Source organism: Lonchura striata, chromosome 3 (assembly GCF_046129695.1).
Source record: "Lonchura striata isolate bLonStr1 chromosome 3, bLonStr1.mat, whole genome shotgun sequence".
Lineage (NCBI taxonomy): Eukaryota > Metazoa > Chordata > Aves > Passeriformes > Estrildidae > Lonchura > Lonchura striata.
Window position 1 is genome coordinate 28,189,715 of NC_134605.1, and position 14,525 is coordinate 28,204,239.

The 14,525-nt window shown below is 43.3% G+C and overlaps 1 protein-coding gene across 3 annotated transcripts in view; it reads left to right on the plus strand.

Annotated features, from left to right (window-relative positions):
• The window catches only part of RALGAPA2 (Ral GTPase activating protein catalytic subunit alpha 2), a 94,487-nt gene that overhangs the window by 22,206 nt on the left and 57,756 nt on the right, over window positions 1-14,525 (plus strand). For all 3 annotated transcript variants that reach the window (XM_021543322.3, XM_077782009.1, XM_077782010.1), the window contains exons 17-24: window positions 966-1,106; window positions 2,367-2,492; window positions 2,979-3,061; window positions 3,858-3,948; window positions 4,091-4,270; window positions 6,073-6,266; window positions 6,743-6,841; window positions 7,090-7,245. In XM_021543322.3, coding sequence (XP_021398997.2) covers window positions 966-1,106; window positions 2,367-2,492; window positions 2,979-3,061; window positions 3,858-3,948; window positions 4,091-4,270; window positions 6,073-6,266; window positions 6,743-6,841; window positions 7,090-7,245 — 1,070 coding nt within the window. The remainder of the gene's footprint in view (window positions 1-965; window positions 1,107-2,366; window positions 2,493-2,978; window positions 3,062-3,857; window positions 3,949-4,090; window positions 4,271-6,072; window positions 6,267-6,742; window positions 6,842-7,089; window positions 7,246-14,525) is intronic.

A 14,525-nucleotide genomic window follows, 5' to 3' on the forward strand; every position in this document is an offset into this window, starting at 1 on the left:
AAGCTTTCAGCTACAGGACATTGAATCATGAGTTAAACCTGTTCATGTTAGGGGTTTTTCTAGAGCTACATGGCTATTTTTATCAGTTCCTAAGAGAGCATTACTGTCAGGCAGATAGCAGATATTGATACAGCTATTTCCTAGGAGCGCAAGGTAAAATCATGTATTTAATATTATCCTTTCATAGTTGTTTTATGTGCTCTCTTTTTCTTGGCATGATGAGGTTTTCCTCTCATGTACTTCTGGAAAGAGGAAAGCAGGAGGGAGGCTGGGGTGAGGAATGTTGGAGTAATGACTGAGACTCCAGACATGGAACAGATCTCTGTTCGAGCATTTCAGCAGCCTGAACCTGGCCTTTCTTTATATCATGTCAGCATGTTTCCATGTGTTGGTTCGCTGGGGCAGACTCCTGTGGAAGCCCCTTGCTTTGAGCAGGAGCTGCTGAGCTGCACAGCTCCCTCCCCAGTTCCTTACCAGGAAAGCTGGAAGGAGGGGAGAGCACTTGGGGTTTGTGGCTCCATGGCTTAGCCACGGCCTCCAGCCTGGATCACAGAGTGCTTTGACAGTAGAGCCAGTTCAGTCTTGAGTTTTATTTCTAAATTCCGTGAGTCCCTGTTTGTGCTCCAGTGGAGGGTCCTCTCTACTGCTGCAGCATTTTCCCCTTTGACACCCTGCCAGAGCAGTAGGGCTAACCTGGAAGTGTTGATCCACAGCTTTTCTTGTTTGTGTGTGTTCAGATAAATGGCACTTCCACACTTGCTGTGGATCAGAAATCCCTGATTATTACCCTTTCAGTGTGAGAGACTTGCACAATATTAACTTACATCTCAGGAGAGAAACCCCTGGGCTTACTGTCAAAAAGCTTTATCCCAAAACTCTGGTTTTTGTTGTGTTGTGACACTCAGAAGAACTGCAATATTTCACTGTTTTCATGATATAATTATTGCTCTATTTTTTCCTGTAAGCTAAGCGAAGCCAGTCTGTCAGCAACTGTGTTCATCTTTATGAGGCTTTGCCAGCCACTAAAAGTGTACCTCTTCTGCTTCACACTGTGAGCTCTCTCTTCCCTGGTATCTCTTACACTTCTTGCTCTCACAGACTGTCAGGTACTGTACTTTATAGTCATCTTTGAGATCAGTGTTCTTTATATTTTTAAACTGCTGTCTGTCTGTTCCCTTTCTGTCCAGTTGGTTCTTCTCAGAATGTTTGCAGCAGTGCAAGCAAAGCAAATTTTGTTCATGTTGATATTAAAGACTGCCATCAATTGCAATTAAGTCTATATTACCCAGTAAATAAAGTAAAAATTCCCATGTTTCACTTCCTGGGAGGGATTTGTGACTCCTGAGTCCTGCCCAGACTCATTACCTGCAGTAGCAAGAGAAAGGAGAGTTTCTGTACATGGTGCTTTATGGCCCTGTGGGGATTCCTGCTCAGTGAAACATCTTTGGTGTGTTTTCATCTCAAGTTATTTTGGAGGGAACGCTGAAATAGTTCCAGTTAGTGAATCACATTGAATGTTTTATTTTATTGCTTTCTGTAAGACATTGAAAGTCAGCTGAAGCCACTCAATACCAGAAATGTTCGTTTTTGTGCACGTGCCTCCTGAGAGAACTTTCTGAAATGCCTACAGTGTTTATTAAGTAGTACAGCAATATTAAAACTTGCACACTGCTGGATGGAAACACTGGAGTGTTACTAGTTTTTTGTTTGTTTGTTTTTCCCCAAATGCTAAGATAAATGAATTTCTAACAGCGCAGTGTTGCTCTGTGATCTCAAGAGTTTCTGTTGCTCCTTCCCCAGCATGTCAGTTTATTTTCTCTTGGGGATTTTCATGCCTTTCTCTCCTTCTTTTGCTTCTCATTTGCAGTTACAACCAAACCAAAAGCTGCCTGGTTGGATTTGTCCTCACAAGCTAAACCCAAGCTATATATAGCTCAGAGCTTTTTTTATTCAAAGTTTTTACCTTTCTTTATTGCTCCTCCCTTCCCCTCTTTCTGGAGTCACTCAGAGAGTGCAGCCGGCTTCTCCGCACACTGCATTTAAGGGAGTTCTGTTGCCTCTGCTCTGAGAATGTCCAGTTGGGGTCTTCAGGACTGAAAACCTAGCTTTGTTCATGAAACCTCCTCCTCTTTGTTAACTCCCAAAATCATGTCTCTCCTTTTCTAGGCCTTTTATGCTGCTCATGCATCTCTAAACTTTACGGTTTTTCTAAGGATATTTTATAGAATTTAAGTAATAACTTGTCAGTTTTATCTTGGGAATTTTAAATATTTGCAAGGGTCATTTTTTCGTAGAGCTTAGGTGAGGAGTTCACAGATGTGCATATGAGCTCCTGCAAATATTTTGTGTTGTAATTTAATCAACAGAAGTTGAAGAATCTCAACATCTGGAAAATTCAGAAGGAACAGAAACTGCAGGCCTATTTGCAGACCAAGAGCAGCAGCTAACTCGAAGCAGCAGCATTTCAGATATTCCATCTGATTTTTTTCAAGGTAATTCTAATAAAGTACAGCAATACTGTGTTTTTCAAGGAAAAGATCTGAGACTTGTTTAGCTTCACAAATGCTGCTCTTAATTACTTTGGGTTCCAGCTCTCCTCTAAAATGCTTTTTTAGCTCATTTTCTTAGTCGCTGCCAAAGTTAGAGACTGTGAATGCAGGATGTGACCTTTTGTAAAGCAGAGAGGCCAAAAATGAAACCTGGAATTTGTGTGCACTTTGTGTGTAACTCTTTGAGTTTTCACTTGACTTGCATTTGAATTTTGTGTATTCAAGCTGCAGTTGGAGTTCACTTCCTCTCCTGTAAGTTTGTTGTGCTTCTGAAGGACTTGTCAAAGCTTCTTGTATCCCATTTAAGTGTTGTATGGCCTTAACTATAAACATGAGACTCGTAAACATAGCTGAAATCTACATGAGACCTCCTATGTGTTTTGGTCCCGCAAATGTTTATAGTTCTTGTTTCCTTTCTGAAACTTCTAGGTAAAAAGGCTGGAAATTCGATTTCAGACTCCAAATCAGTTCAGGAAAATAAGGGACATGTAAAGGAGCATGAAGCCGAGCAAGTAAGGCAAACCAAAAAGTAATGTCTGTGAAGATCAGTGTTTTCTTAGCAGTGTTTTCTTTCTAATCAGAAGCTTTTTAGCATTCAGAAACTTTAGGAGGTGAAAGTGTGAAAAGCAATCCCATTTCTGGTGTGGAATCTGGAAGTGAGCCCTGTAGCAGGTTTTTGTCCTGCTGGGTGTGATCAGTTTGTGTCTCCTGACCTCAACAGCTGCTTCTGCAGTTATATCCCTGTTCTAGTCTTACACAAAGAATTTTTTGAAATAACAAGAAGTTCGTAACTTTTAAAAGATAAATAATTCATGGCTATTACAGAGCTGCAGTACACTGGAATAAATGTTTGATGGTTTAAAGCACTGATGAAAATGCTTTTTGTTCAGGCATATGTTACTGTGAGTTGACATCAGCACAGGCAAACTTCATACATTTTTTATGGCAACTTTTGACTGAACAGTTGAAACAATAAGTGACTTAGCCTGATCATCTCTGTGAAATATGAAGGCTGAAAGATTTTTTTTATACCTTAACAAATTATTTCAGATATGTTTGAAAAACATAGGTTAAAAAATCCTGCTTGTAGGTGTGAAAACTGAGGTTGTGAAAGGGAGGATAAAGAATGAAATGGAAAGCCTGTTGTTTTCCTCAGGACACTGATAAGTACTTGGGTACTTTGAATATTTATGAGAATGTCTTGACCAGATTGTGGTTAATTTCTAATGACTGTGTGGGTGTGAAATTTGCTGGAGTGTGGTTTAGTGCTCAGAGCTGTATAAGCTGAGATGAATTCTTACTCTGCAGGTGCTAATGCAGAGGAGCAGCAGTACAGCTGAGTTGGATCTGAAAGCAGACTTGCAGCAATCACATGGGTATTACAGAGAGAGAGAGAAAAGTGAGTGCCACAACAATGTTTTTGTCAAGCTCAGCACCTGAAATCTGCTGTGATTTTGTTGCAGACAGCCAGGATGCTTCTCTGGGGCGCTCTGCTGCTGCAGCCTGGGATGCAGGTGTGAGCAGTGCTGTCCTGTTTGCAGGTGAGAGCGTGAGCAGCGACACGTCCCTGGGCTGTGGAGCTGACATGGACATCGCGCTGGTGGCCTGGCAGGCGGCCGAGGATGACCCTGAGGCCGGGTCGGCCGTGGGAACAGGCGAGGATCCTGCAGCTCCGCGCTGGCTCCAGCTCAGCCCCTCACAGGAGCCCACCAACCTCACAGGTTCCGTATGCCCCACACTGTGTGTGAACTCACACGTGTGCCCAGAGAGGAGCGCGTGCTCCTCACTTGGCTTATGTGGCACATGGCACCAAGTACCCTTCCACATGCTCACTCAGAATAGTTCTGCATACCCAGAGTGGAAGGTGTTTGGATCATCAATTGATTTGCCAGTAAACAATGATCTGGAAAGTCAGCACCTGCACAGCTAAAAATAACTGTGCTTGTTACAGTGCCCAGCTAGGTTGTGGTAGCTGGGCACTCATGGGCCTGCCCCAGTGTTGAAGTATAGCACACTAATATATGTTTTAAGTGAACAAGTTTTATTTCATAGCAGCATGGTCTGAGGAAATGTCTTACTGCATTTTTTTTTTTTTATGACTGATAGGAAATAAGTGGTTCATTCTTTGCCATTTGTAAAGGTACCCTTCATCTGGTAGTGCAAGTCAGATACTAGGTCAGGAACATAATGCAGTAATGGTAGGGATGTCTTACAGGCTGCTTTCCTAATGGATACATAATTTCAAGCGTACTTTTTCATGTTGACTTTTCCTGTGAAATATCTGTCCTTTAATGAACCAGCACACCTAGTCCAACTGCTCGGACTGCTGCTGTGAAAAGGGTTATACTGCCCATAGTAAGAACGGTTGTGTATGGTAAAAAATTGTTTGTGGCTGAGGTGCAGGAATTGCTTCTTTGGGGGTACAAAGAGAAAGAACCACATGTAGCAACCTGGCAGGTAATGTGGAGTGAAAGAAGTGTGTTAACAGATGTGTCATTGCCCAGCAGAGCTGAAATGTCCTTAACTGCATTCCTGCCTCTCAGCCAAGTCACAGCTCGCTTTGCTGTGGAAACCTGATAGGGTAAGGCAGATCAACACTGACACTGCCACTGAGCAGCAGATGCCACTTCCCTGAGCACAGATCTGTAGGAGAACATTCTAATGTGCTTAGCACATCCTAATGTGTGGTTTAGCACTTTGGGACTTCATAATGCTACAAAACAAATAGGGGGGGAAATCCCCAAAAAGTTGTTTTTTAAATATATTCAAACATGTAAGGATCAAAAATGCCTTTTTTTTCACTAACCTTCTTGAGTCCTCAGAGGACATGAGTTATTTCCTTCTGCCTGTGTAGAGGTTTCCTGCAACTTCCTTCCATGCCTTGGTTGCTGCAGGTACACCTGGAGCATGGTTGTACTGCTGCCTGTGACAGGAGAGCAGCTACCAGCTCTTGTCATTAAAACGTGCACTTCAGTGTGGATTTGTACTGTTTAAGAGCATAAATCCCATTACCCTGACAGCCTTCTACAAGTTCTGTTCTCTTAGGAGCTGCTCTGCATGAGAGGTGATGCCTGAGCACATTCTTCAGGACTCTCAGCCATGTTTTTTTATTCCTTTGTCCAGTTGCATTGCCAGGTCTTGGTACGCTGTGTGATCTTAAAAAAAAAGAAAAAAATTATGAATATAGAAATACTGCCTGTGAGAGTGAGTTACTGATTGAATACATCCCTCAGGTACCTGAATGTTGTATTTAGCTGCATTTGCCTCCCTGCTGAAAAGCCCTCTGGGGTGTAGCAGTGCTGTGCCCGGTCATACTGTCACCTGTGAGCCCCTTTGCCTACACTTGCTGCCGTGTTTTTCTTGGACTCAGAAGCAGCTCCACCAATGAAGGAGAGAGATTTAGGGGAGAGAATTCTTGTGAGATGGAAGATGGTTAGGAGGAGTAATGACCAGATTTTGTTGACCAAATTCATACTTAGGCTGCATTTCTAACTTGTGGAAATGGAACACTTTAAATTTACAGAGAGCAGTGAGTTCCTGGCTGACGATTGTAGTGTAATTGCTGGTGGAAGCCTTATTGGTTGGCGTCCTGATTCTGCTGCTGTGCTGTGGAGGAGAATCCTGGGAATTCTTGGAGATGTGAACAACATACAGTCACCTAAAATCCATGCAAAAGTATTTGGCTACCTTTATGAGCTGTGGTATAAACTTGCAAAGGTATGTGGTACTTACAGCCTATGATAGCAATACATTTCTTTTGTTGTGGAAATGATCATTACATGGGATTGTGTATTAGCACCTGGAGCATAAACATGGCATGGGAGGGCTCTGTCATAAAGGAAGCTTTGTCTTGTTTGATTTACAGAAGCAAAGTCCAACTGAGAACCTGTCCAATGACAAGAGAATTTAAATGGGGTGAAGAAACAGTAGCAAAGAAAAAAGAAGTACAGACATTGGTATTTATGTAAAGGCCTACAGTGTGACTCAAACTGGCAATGTTTGCTTTGGCCAGGGAGCAGCAGCATAGAACAAGCTTTCCTGGTGGCTTTGGCTGAAATGGGATCTCTGTATAGCCCCAGGGGTAGTACCTGAATCTAAATAAAGTAAAAGTAAAACATAATAATGAAAAAAAAAAAAAAAGGGTGTTAAAAAAGATATTGGTTTTATTAATGCTCTTCTTTAAAAACCTCCAGATCCGGGACAACCTCGCTATCAGCGTTGACAGTCAGTCAACTCCCTCTCCTCCCGTCCTGATCCCTCCTCTCAGGATATTTGCATCATGGCTGTTCAAGGTCAGTTCTAAAGTTCTCACACAGGAGTATTTTCTTCTATATCAGAGCTGAATGGGTAGGCATTTAGTTTGCCTTATTTTTAACTTCTACAATCACTACTGGCCAAGACAGCAAGTGCCCTGCAAAGGCTCTTTGGAGCTGAATATAAGGTAATGCTTTGTGCTTTGTGGGAGAGCTGCTGGACACGCATTGCATGGGCTGGCTGGTGGGGAAGGCAAGGAGTGATGCAGGCTTTGTTGTTGTTGCAGGCAGTCATGCTGCCCAGTGAGTACAAGGAGGGGAAGCTGCAGGCATTCCGGCTGCTCTGTGCCATGATGAGCCGGCGCCAGGACCTGCAGCCCAACTCTGACTTCCTGGTGCACTTCTACTTTGTCATGCGCCTGGGGCTGACCAGCCAGGACCAGGTATGAGTTGTCCCATGCCACGGCAGCGGGAGATGCTGCCAAAACCTGCTGCTGCTGCTGTGGGCACAGCAGTTGTTCCAGGTGTCCCTGCCCTGGGGAAGCCTCAGGAATAAAGCGTTCAGTGCAAGGTGAAGAAAAGACTTAGTCGGGCTGTGAAATGATGGTTGTTTCACAAAGACAGCTCAGCGCTCATGGAAACTCTAAGAAACATTCTTTGGACAAAATAAAGACTATCTAAGACCACTTACATGTTTTTATATTGGTAGGAATGAGAGCAAGGTCTGCAGCTCTTCTGGGGTTGGCAACAAAGGGCACAGGGACTGCTCAGGAAATTCTGGGAGTTACTGATTGTGCCTTTAGAAAACCAGACCGGTTTGATTGTTTCTGAGATAATAGAGGGAAAGAAGGAATTGTTACCAGATTCTTGCCCCTTGGTTTCCCTCATGAAAAGTTAAAGCATTTACAAAACATCCCTTTTAAATAGATAAGAATAGAGAGACAAGGGTTTTCTCCTGGAAAATCCTAGAAGTCTTCCTGCAGCTGCCCATCACTCCAGGGCTCCCCAGCTATTTTGCATCCTCCACACTGCCATCTCTCCACGTTTTCCCTGGATATTTTACAGCCCCACACTGCAATCCCTCCATGGTTTCCCTGGATATTTTGCAGGCTGCTGCTGCTCTTTGTTCTTGCTCCGCACTCTTGTGGCTGCATTTTCCTCTTGGTGGCACACTTACCACAGGTTGGCTGCTGTGTGTGTCCTTCCTGACTGCTTTCCTTAGCTGTAGAACTGGCAGTGTCTTGGAGCAAGGTGTTGATGGGAAGCAGGGACCTTATTCCTGCCTCTATTTCCAGCTCGATTTGCTCCAAGGTGCTTGCTGGGTGCTCAGAGAATTGGGAACCTTTTTATCAGAGAGGGTGTGGAAGCACAGGGAACAGGATCACTGGAACAGGGATCCTAGCATGCTTTCCAGGATTTCAGGAATAAAGTAAACTTGGGGTGGCCTTTTTAACACAGATGGGTTTGTCTGCTAAGCACAGGCATAAATTTCTCCCTTGTAAGGAATGTTCACAGAAGGAAGGGTAGGAGGTGTCTCATGGAGGAATTATCCTTCTGTATGCATCACTAGTGCAATTTCTAGCATTTATGTGGGAAGGCCACAGAAAGACAGCCCAGCTCCAGGCAATTGCCTTGGCTACTTCAGAAGAGCTTTTTAGGTTGTTACATAATTAAAAGCATTACAGTCAGGAACCTCTTCGACCTGAATGGTTTTCAATGTTTTGGTTTGCGTGACAAATGTTTTTTTTAACTGTATTTTTCTTTTCACTCCTTACTCACTTTAGAATGTGAAAATAGGAAATTGCTGCTGTGTTGTGTGGCTTTTGGTGCTGCTAGAAAAACAAAATAATCTGATTTCGAATATGCTATAAATGAGTACAGTGTTATTCCCAGCAAGTGCAGCCCAGCTTTGCAGGTTTTGGTGGAGGTGCATAAAAGAGCAGTATGAGGGTGTATTTTATAGGAGGCTCCTGTGGCACTCCGAGCCCGGGATGTAGCAATTAACTCAGCAGAGGAGAAAACGGGGTAATGAGCTGCAGCTAATTTGTCCATGTGGAAGTGTCTAGCAACAAACATCCCTGGAGAAGTGAACAATCCTCTGCAAGAATTGCATCACCTCTCCAGGTGGGAGAAGCCCAGCACTGGTGGCTGTAGGGAGCGAGCTGTAGTCAGGGAGCATGGGAGGGGCCCAGGGTCAAGGGTCGAGTGACCATCTGTGGGGTGTCTCCCTCCTGAACTCCTCCAGCCTGTGCCACTGCTCTGCTGCTGGGCTAGTCTGGGCTTTTTCCCTGTTTTTTTATGAATTATGTTCATTTAACTCACAGCCTTCCCTCCCTGGCCTCCAGCGTGAAGGAAAGCGAACTGGGATGTTCACTACCACACTGGGGGTTAGGGATGGTACTTTACCTATGGTTAGGGGGTTGGAAGTCAGGAAATGTTCCTGGGGAGTGGTTGGTAGGGATGCTGTGGGATAACCTGCTGCAGTTTGGGTGGGCATAGCTGCCTTCTGCTGCCAGGTGAGCCTGATGGTCGGAAAACTGTTGGAGCAGCTGCAACCGGATTTGAGTTACAGATGACCAAGTCTTTTGGTTTGGGTAATAAATGCATCTTTGTTAATCAACCCAAAATTTGACACTGCAACACATAGGTTTTACAAATAGCTGAACCACGAAAAGAAATTTATTATTGCTGTTTTATTACTGTTGCTGGCTGCTTACTGTAACAGTACTTCTTGCTTCATTCACCTGAAAAAGTCAATAAGCGTCTCTTTGCTCCATGGTTTCCTCGTTTTTGCTGAATAACAAAAGGACCAAAACACAATCCCCAAAAGCTACTAACACTTCTCAGAAAATCAACTGTTGGCATAATTGGGATTCTTCAGCTTGGGTTTTTCTGGCACATAAATAGTCCTTTGAGGTTGCTGGTCATTGTCTCCTAAGAATTCTGTGGACTTTTGTGTTGCTGTTTCTTATTTCTGTCTAAATTTCTGCCCGTAGTCTAAGAGAAGTGCAGGTGAGGTGCTTACCTTGTAGGGACCTTGTAAAAAGAGGCAGGTTTTCAGTCCTTTTTCAGGTTTCAACCCTCTGCTGCTCAGTGTAATTTTTTTAGCCAGTCTCACCCTATTACCAGGGTGAGCATCAGTTACTGTGCCTGGTGCCACCTGTCACTAATGCTGAGGTGTCACCTGGCACTCAGGTGTTACTGGCAAAATTAGCAAGGGGGTCACTTGTATTCTTGGACTTTAGGAGTGAGTTTAATAAATTAAATATAAATTATAGTCATGCTTACTTGCCAGAGCACCTCTAGGGTAGAACACTGCTGTTTTTTGAGAACATAATCAAAGCTAGAGGCTTTAGAGGTTCTCTGTGGAAGGACAATGGATGGCCAAGTGAAGAGACTCTGCTGGTGGCTTTTTCAGTTCAGTGATATAAACAAACTTTAAATATGGAATAAGAAGAAAATCACCACAGTCAAGCCAAGCTGGCAGATGTCCTGCGTGATTAAATGTTAGCACAAGCAGCAGGCCTGCCTGTGGAGCACAGCCTGGCTGCAGCCAGGGCACTCAGCAGCTTTGTTTTAGTTCAGTTCCTTTTAGCAGTGCAAGGATACTGTGGAGGAGAAGCTCTGTCAGTAGAGGTGCTGAGGTACCAGTGCCCGTTGTCCATAAACCTCTTTATTTGTTTCAAAGGCATTAGAGGTGATGATGGAAAGGAAGCTGCAGCAGCTCTAAGCTTCTGCAGAAACACTCACTAGAGCTCTCTGTATGGAAAATGGCTAATTGGTAATAGGAAGCATTTCTCAGCAGAGCTGCTGCTAGAGAAGTCATTAATTACCTGTTTGTGTCAACATTGGTCTGACATTAAAAAAAAAAACAGCATTTGTGGGCTTTTGTATCTTTCTGCTTGATGGTGGAGGTACAACTGACACCAAAGAAGGCTTCAAGCATCAGCACCTTCTTGTTCTTCAGTAGAACATTTTACACCCCTCACGTTCATGCATGACACCTGCCTGCTCTCTGTTCCCTTTGCTGATTGGTCAGTACACCTGGGCACTCCTTGTCTCATTGCTTTCAATACTGTTCACCAGTCCTGCACAGCTGTAGCCCCACTCCTAATTACCACAAACTGAGTGCCTGCAGTTCCCCCTTTCTTTTCTTTTAAATAAATGGCATGTCTACCATCCTCCTATAGGGCCCTTGCAGAAGAAATAGCAAACATGGTCAAGTATCTTTTTGTGTAGGTTCCACTAGCTCTGTAATGCGTCTGTGTACTGATCTTGATTAATTCCCCAAACCTACATTACATATCATCAAAATCTTTATACCTACACTTATGGAATATTGACAATCAAAATCCTTATACCTATATTTAGAGAATATTGACAATATCAATAGTAACATACAAGAATAAGCCAAAGGCTACATATTAGGATATTAACAAAATCAACAGCTATATAATTCTTTCAATAGCTATAGAATTTTAACAATATCAATAACTATAAAAATTCATTATCAGCTGTATAATTCCATCAATAGTTCTACAACTTCATAAAGTAACATACAAGAATAAGATAGAATCTGTATGTTTCCATCACCCATACATTTTTGCTTATTTCAAGGATTCAGGTGAGCCCCAGCCAGGTTAGTTGCTTCGAGGGGCATTATCCAACACAGGTTGAATGTAATGAGCAGGCATTGTACAAGAGGGAGGAATAGTAAGGATGATTCAATGTAAACACAATTTTCCAAACTCTTGCCTGTATGGTTTCACTCACCATTCCCCCTTTTTTGTTTTTGAAGAAAGGCTTTAAGCATAGAATGAAAATGTATTACAGCAGCTAGACCAGTTAAAGAATGTGAAATACTAGTAACATATGCTGAGCTACATGACTAGGTCCATTATTAGTCTTGACAAAAGCTGCAAAAGCAGTACATCTTTTTCACCATTCAGTGTTTGTCCTTTTGGCCTCATCTATGATGGAGGCCAGTACCAGATACTGCCTTGCCCTAGGTTCTTCCACTACATTATACAGTACCCAAAGACTTCGCATCATGCAGATTTTTAATTACCTCTCCTTCCTTTCTGCACACAAAGACATCTGCAATGTTTATCTTTAGCACATCTTAGTGGAGAATAGATTAGGTTGTAAAATAGAACAGGATTGCAAAGAAAATTGCTGAATACATACAATTCCTTGGCATAACCTTTTCCAAGTAGCTTTATTCTGCCATGCTCCACTCTGTCTTAGCACATATTCATTAATTTGCAATACAGGTCACACTTAGAGATTTGAAGAAGACACAGTGACCTATAACAGCTTCCTCAATGAGATGATTATCTGCAAGATCTAGCACTCTATTCCTTAGTCTTGTAAAAAAAGAAATTCCCAGTTATTTAGTTTTGACACTGTAGTAGCTACAACTAGGCATAGGGAGCTGGGAGTAGTTTAGCCTGGAGAAAAAGAGACTCAGGAGTGACCTTATCACTCTACAACTTCCTAAAAGGTGGTTGCAGTCAAGTGGGGGTGGTCTCTTTTCTCCAGGCAGCACTGACAGAACCAGAGGACACAGTCTCAAGCTGCATCAAGGGAAATGTATGTTGGATATTAGGAAAAAGCTTTTTACAGAAAGAGTGATAAAATTCTGGAATGGTCTGCCCAGGGAGGTGGTGGGGTCACCATCCCTGGATGTATTTTAAAAAAGGCCGGATGTGGCACTGGGTGCCATGATTTAGTTGAGGTGTTAGGGCATGGGTTGGACTTGTTAATCTTTAAGGTCTCTTCCAACCTAGGAATTCTATGAATTCTGTGAAAAATAAGAGCTGTGAAGTAAATTTCTTAAGTCATATAAGGCTTCTGTTAAGGCATCTTTGGTTTTATCAGCTTCTGTAGAATAAGAGGCATTATTTATGATTACTCTAAGGCAAACAAACTGTAATTATTGCATGAGACTGATACTAGAAATTAACTGTACTGCTCTCTATAAATGAGCTTTCTATGATACAAATTGTCACAATTCCAAGTTCAGTCCAGCTAATAAGAATAAGGAGCAGTAGTTTATATATGCAACTCAAAGTTCTTGCTCTTTAGGTAGTACTTTTCCCGAGTCTACCTGTTTTGCTGTAAATCAGATATTCCTACCATTCTAAGGGCAGACAGAATGCCATGAAACTATCCAGTCAAATAAATCCATTTTTTGCTACTAAAAATGGCAAAATTTTTGTGTTTCATTTCAACATAAACAAGGTGATCCTGAGTGTTGCAGTACTGTGACAGCAATACCCCCGAAATGATGTAATTTCTAAGTAAGCTTGAAATGTGCCTTTTGCCAGCATCGAAAACATCTTTTGGAGATTAGCACAGTCACAGCAACTTGTATTGCAAGCTGCTTCACCCGGTATTGTGTTGTCCCGATCTTGCTGCAATTCACAAACACAATACATGTGTTTCACCAGCAAACAAACACATTGTACTGCTTAATAGAGCTATTCTGTCTCCAGCCCCCACTGCTGCTTTAAGAAATTCTCCTGGTTCCTTTTTCATTTTTTGTTGCATTAGCTGGTTCCTGCAAGCCTCTCTTATGTGCTTTCTGTGCAGCTCTGACTCCACCTCTTGGAGCTCCACATTGTTTTTGTTCCAGTGTGTCGTGCTGCAGCAACTCGGCAAACCTCCCGCACTGTGTAGGGGCCATGCTGCTGCTACGGCGCCAGCTGCGGCACAGGCTACCAGTACACTGGCTGTGGTTTGTGTTTCTCTTTCCTTGCCTGGTAGCTACTCCCACCAGGTGACCACTGCTCGGATCACACCACTGTGCCACGTCCTTCTGTGGTATTGCTGCGCACACTGGCAGTCGGGGAAACTGCCATCGTCCCGGGACCCATCCAGACTGCGGCTGCCACTGGGCAGGAGGACACAGGGCTCACTGCACTGCACCTGCGGGGAGCAGGAGGCAGCAGCACAGGTGAAGGCTTGGCTGGTACTTGCCCACATTTTAATGAAGAAGGCAGTTTGTGTGTCTGCTCCCAGGCCACTTCCTTTGTACCAAATAAGCAAACTATGCAGGTTCGCTCCATCTTCCTTATACTAAATAAGCAAAGTTTGTAGCCTTGCTCTGTACCAAATAAGCAAAGTGTGTAGCCTTACTCTATTTCTTTTGTAGCAAACAGAAAAAGTGTGTAGCACCCACTCTTCGTGCTTAATACCTTTACTTTGTAATATTAACAGCAGAATGTCCAATATGGACCCTTCTTTTGCCGATATTTAAGCCCCCATTCCCGAGCTCCGACCTGCTCATGTGGTGCTGGTGGGTTTATTTAGAAGTCATCTAGACGTGCAAGCTCCTGGTCTCCCTGGTTCCACCATCTTACTGCTCTTAGGTCTGCAGTCATGTGCCTAAATCACCTTGGGATTGTGTCGGGGTCACCAGATTACCCCAAATGTGGAGGTACAACCATCAAGGAAGGCTTCAAGCATCAGCACTTTCTTGTTCTTCAGTAGAGCCTTTTATACCCTTCATCTCATGTGCATTACGCCTGTGTGCCCTCTGTTCCCTTTGGTGATTGGTCAGTACCACCTGGGCACTCCAAGTCTCATTGCCAACTGCTGCTGCCTCGCTCCGGAAGACTCCGACCGATCTTCTCTAGGCAGCCCTAGCTAGCCGCAGTGCTCTGTTGTCTCCGTATCTGCTAGCCATTTAGGTGAGGATAGGGCACTTTTTAATTTAAAT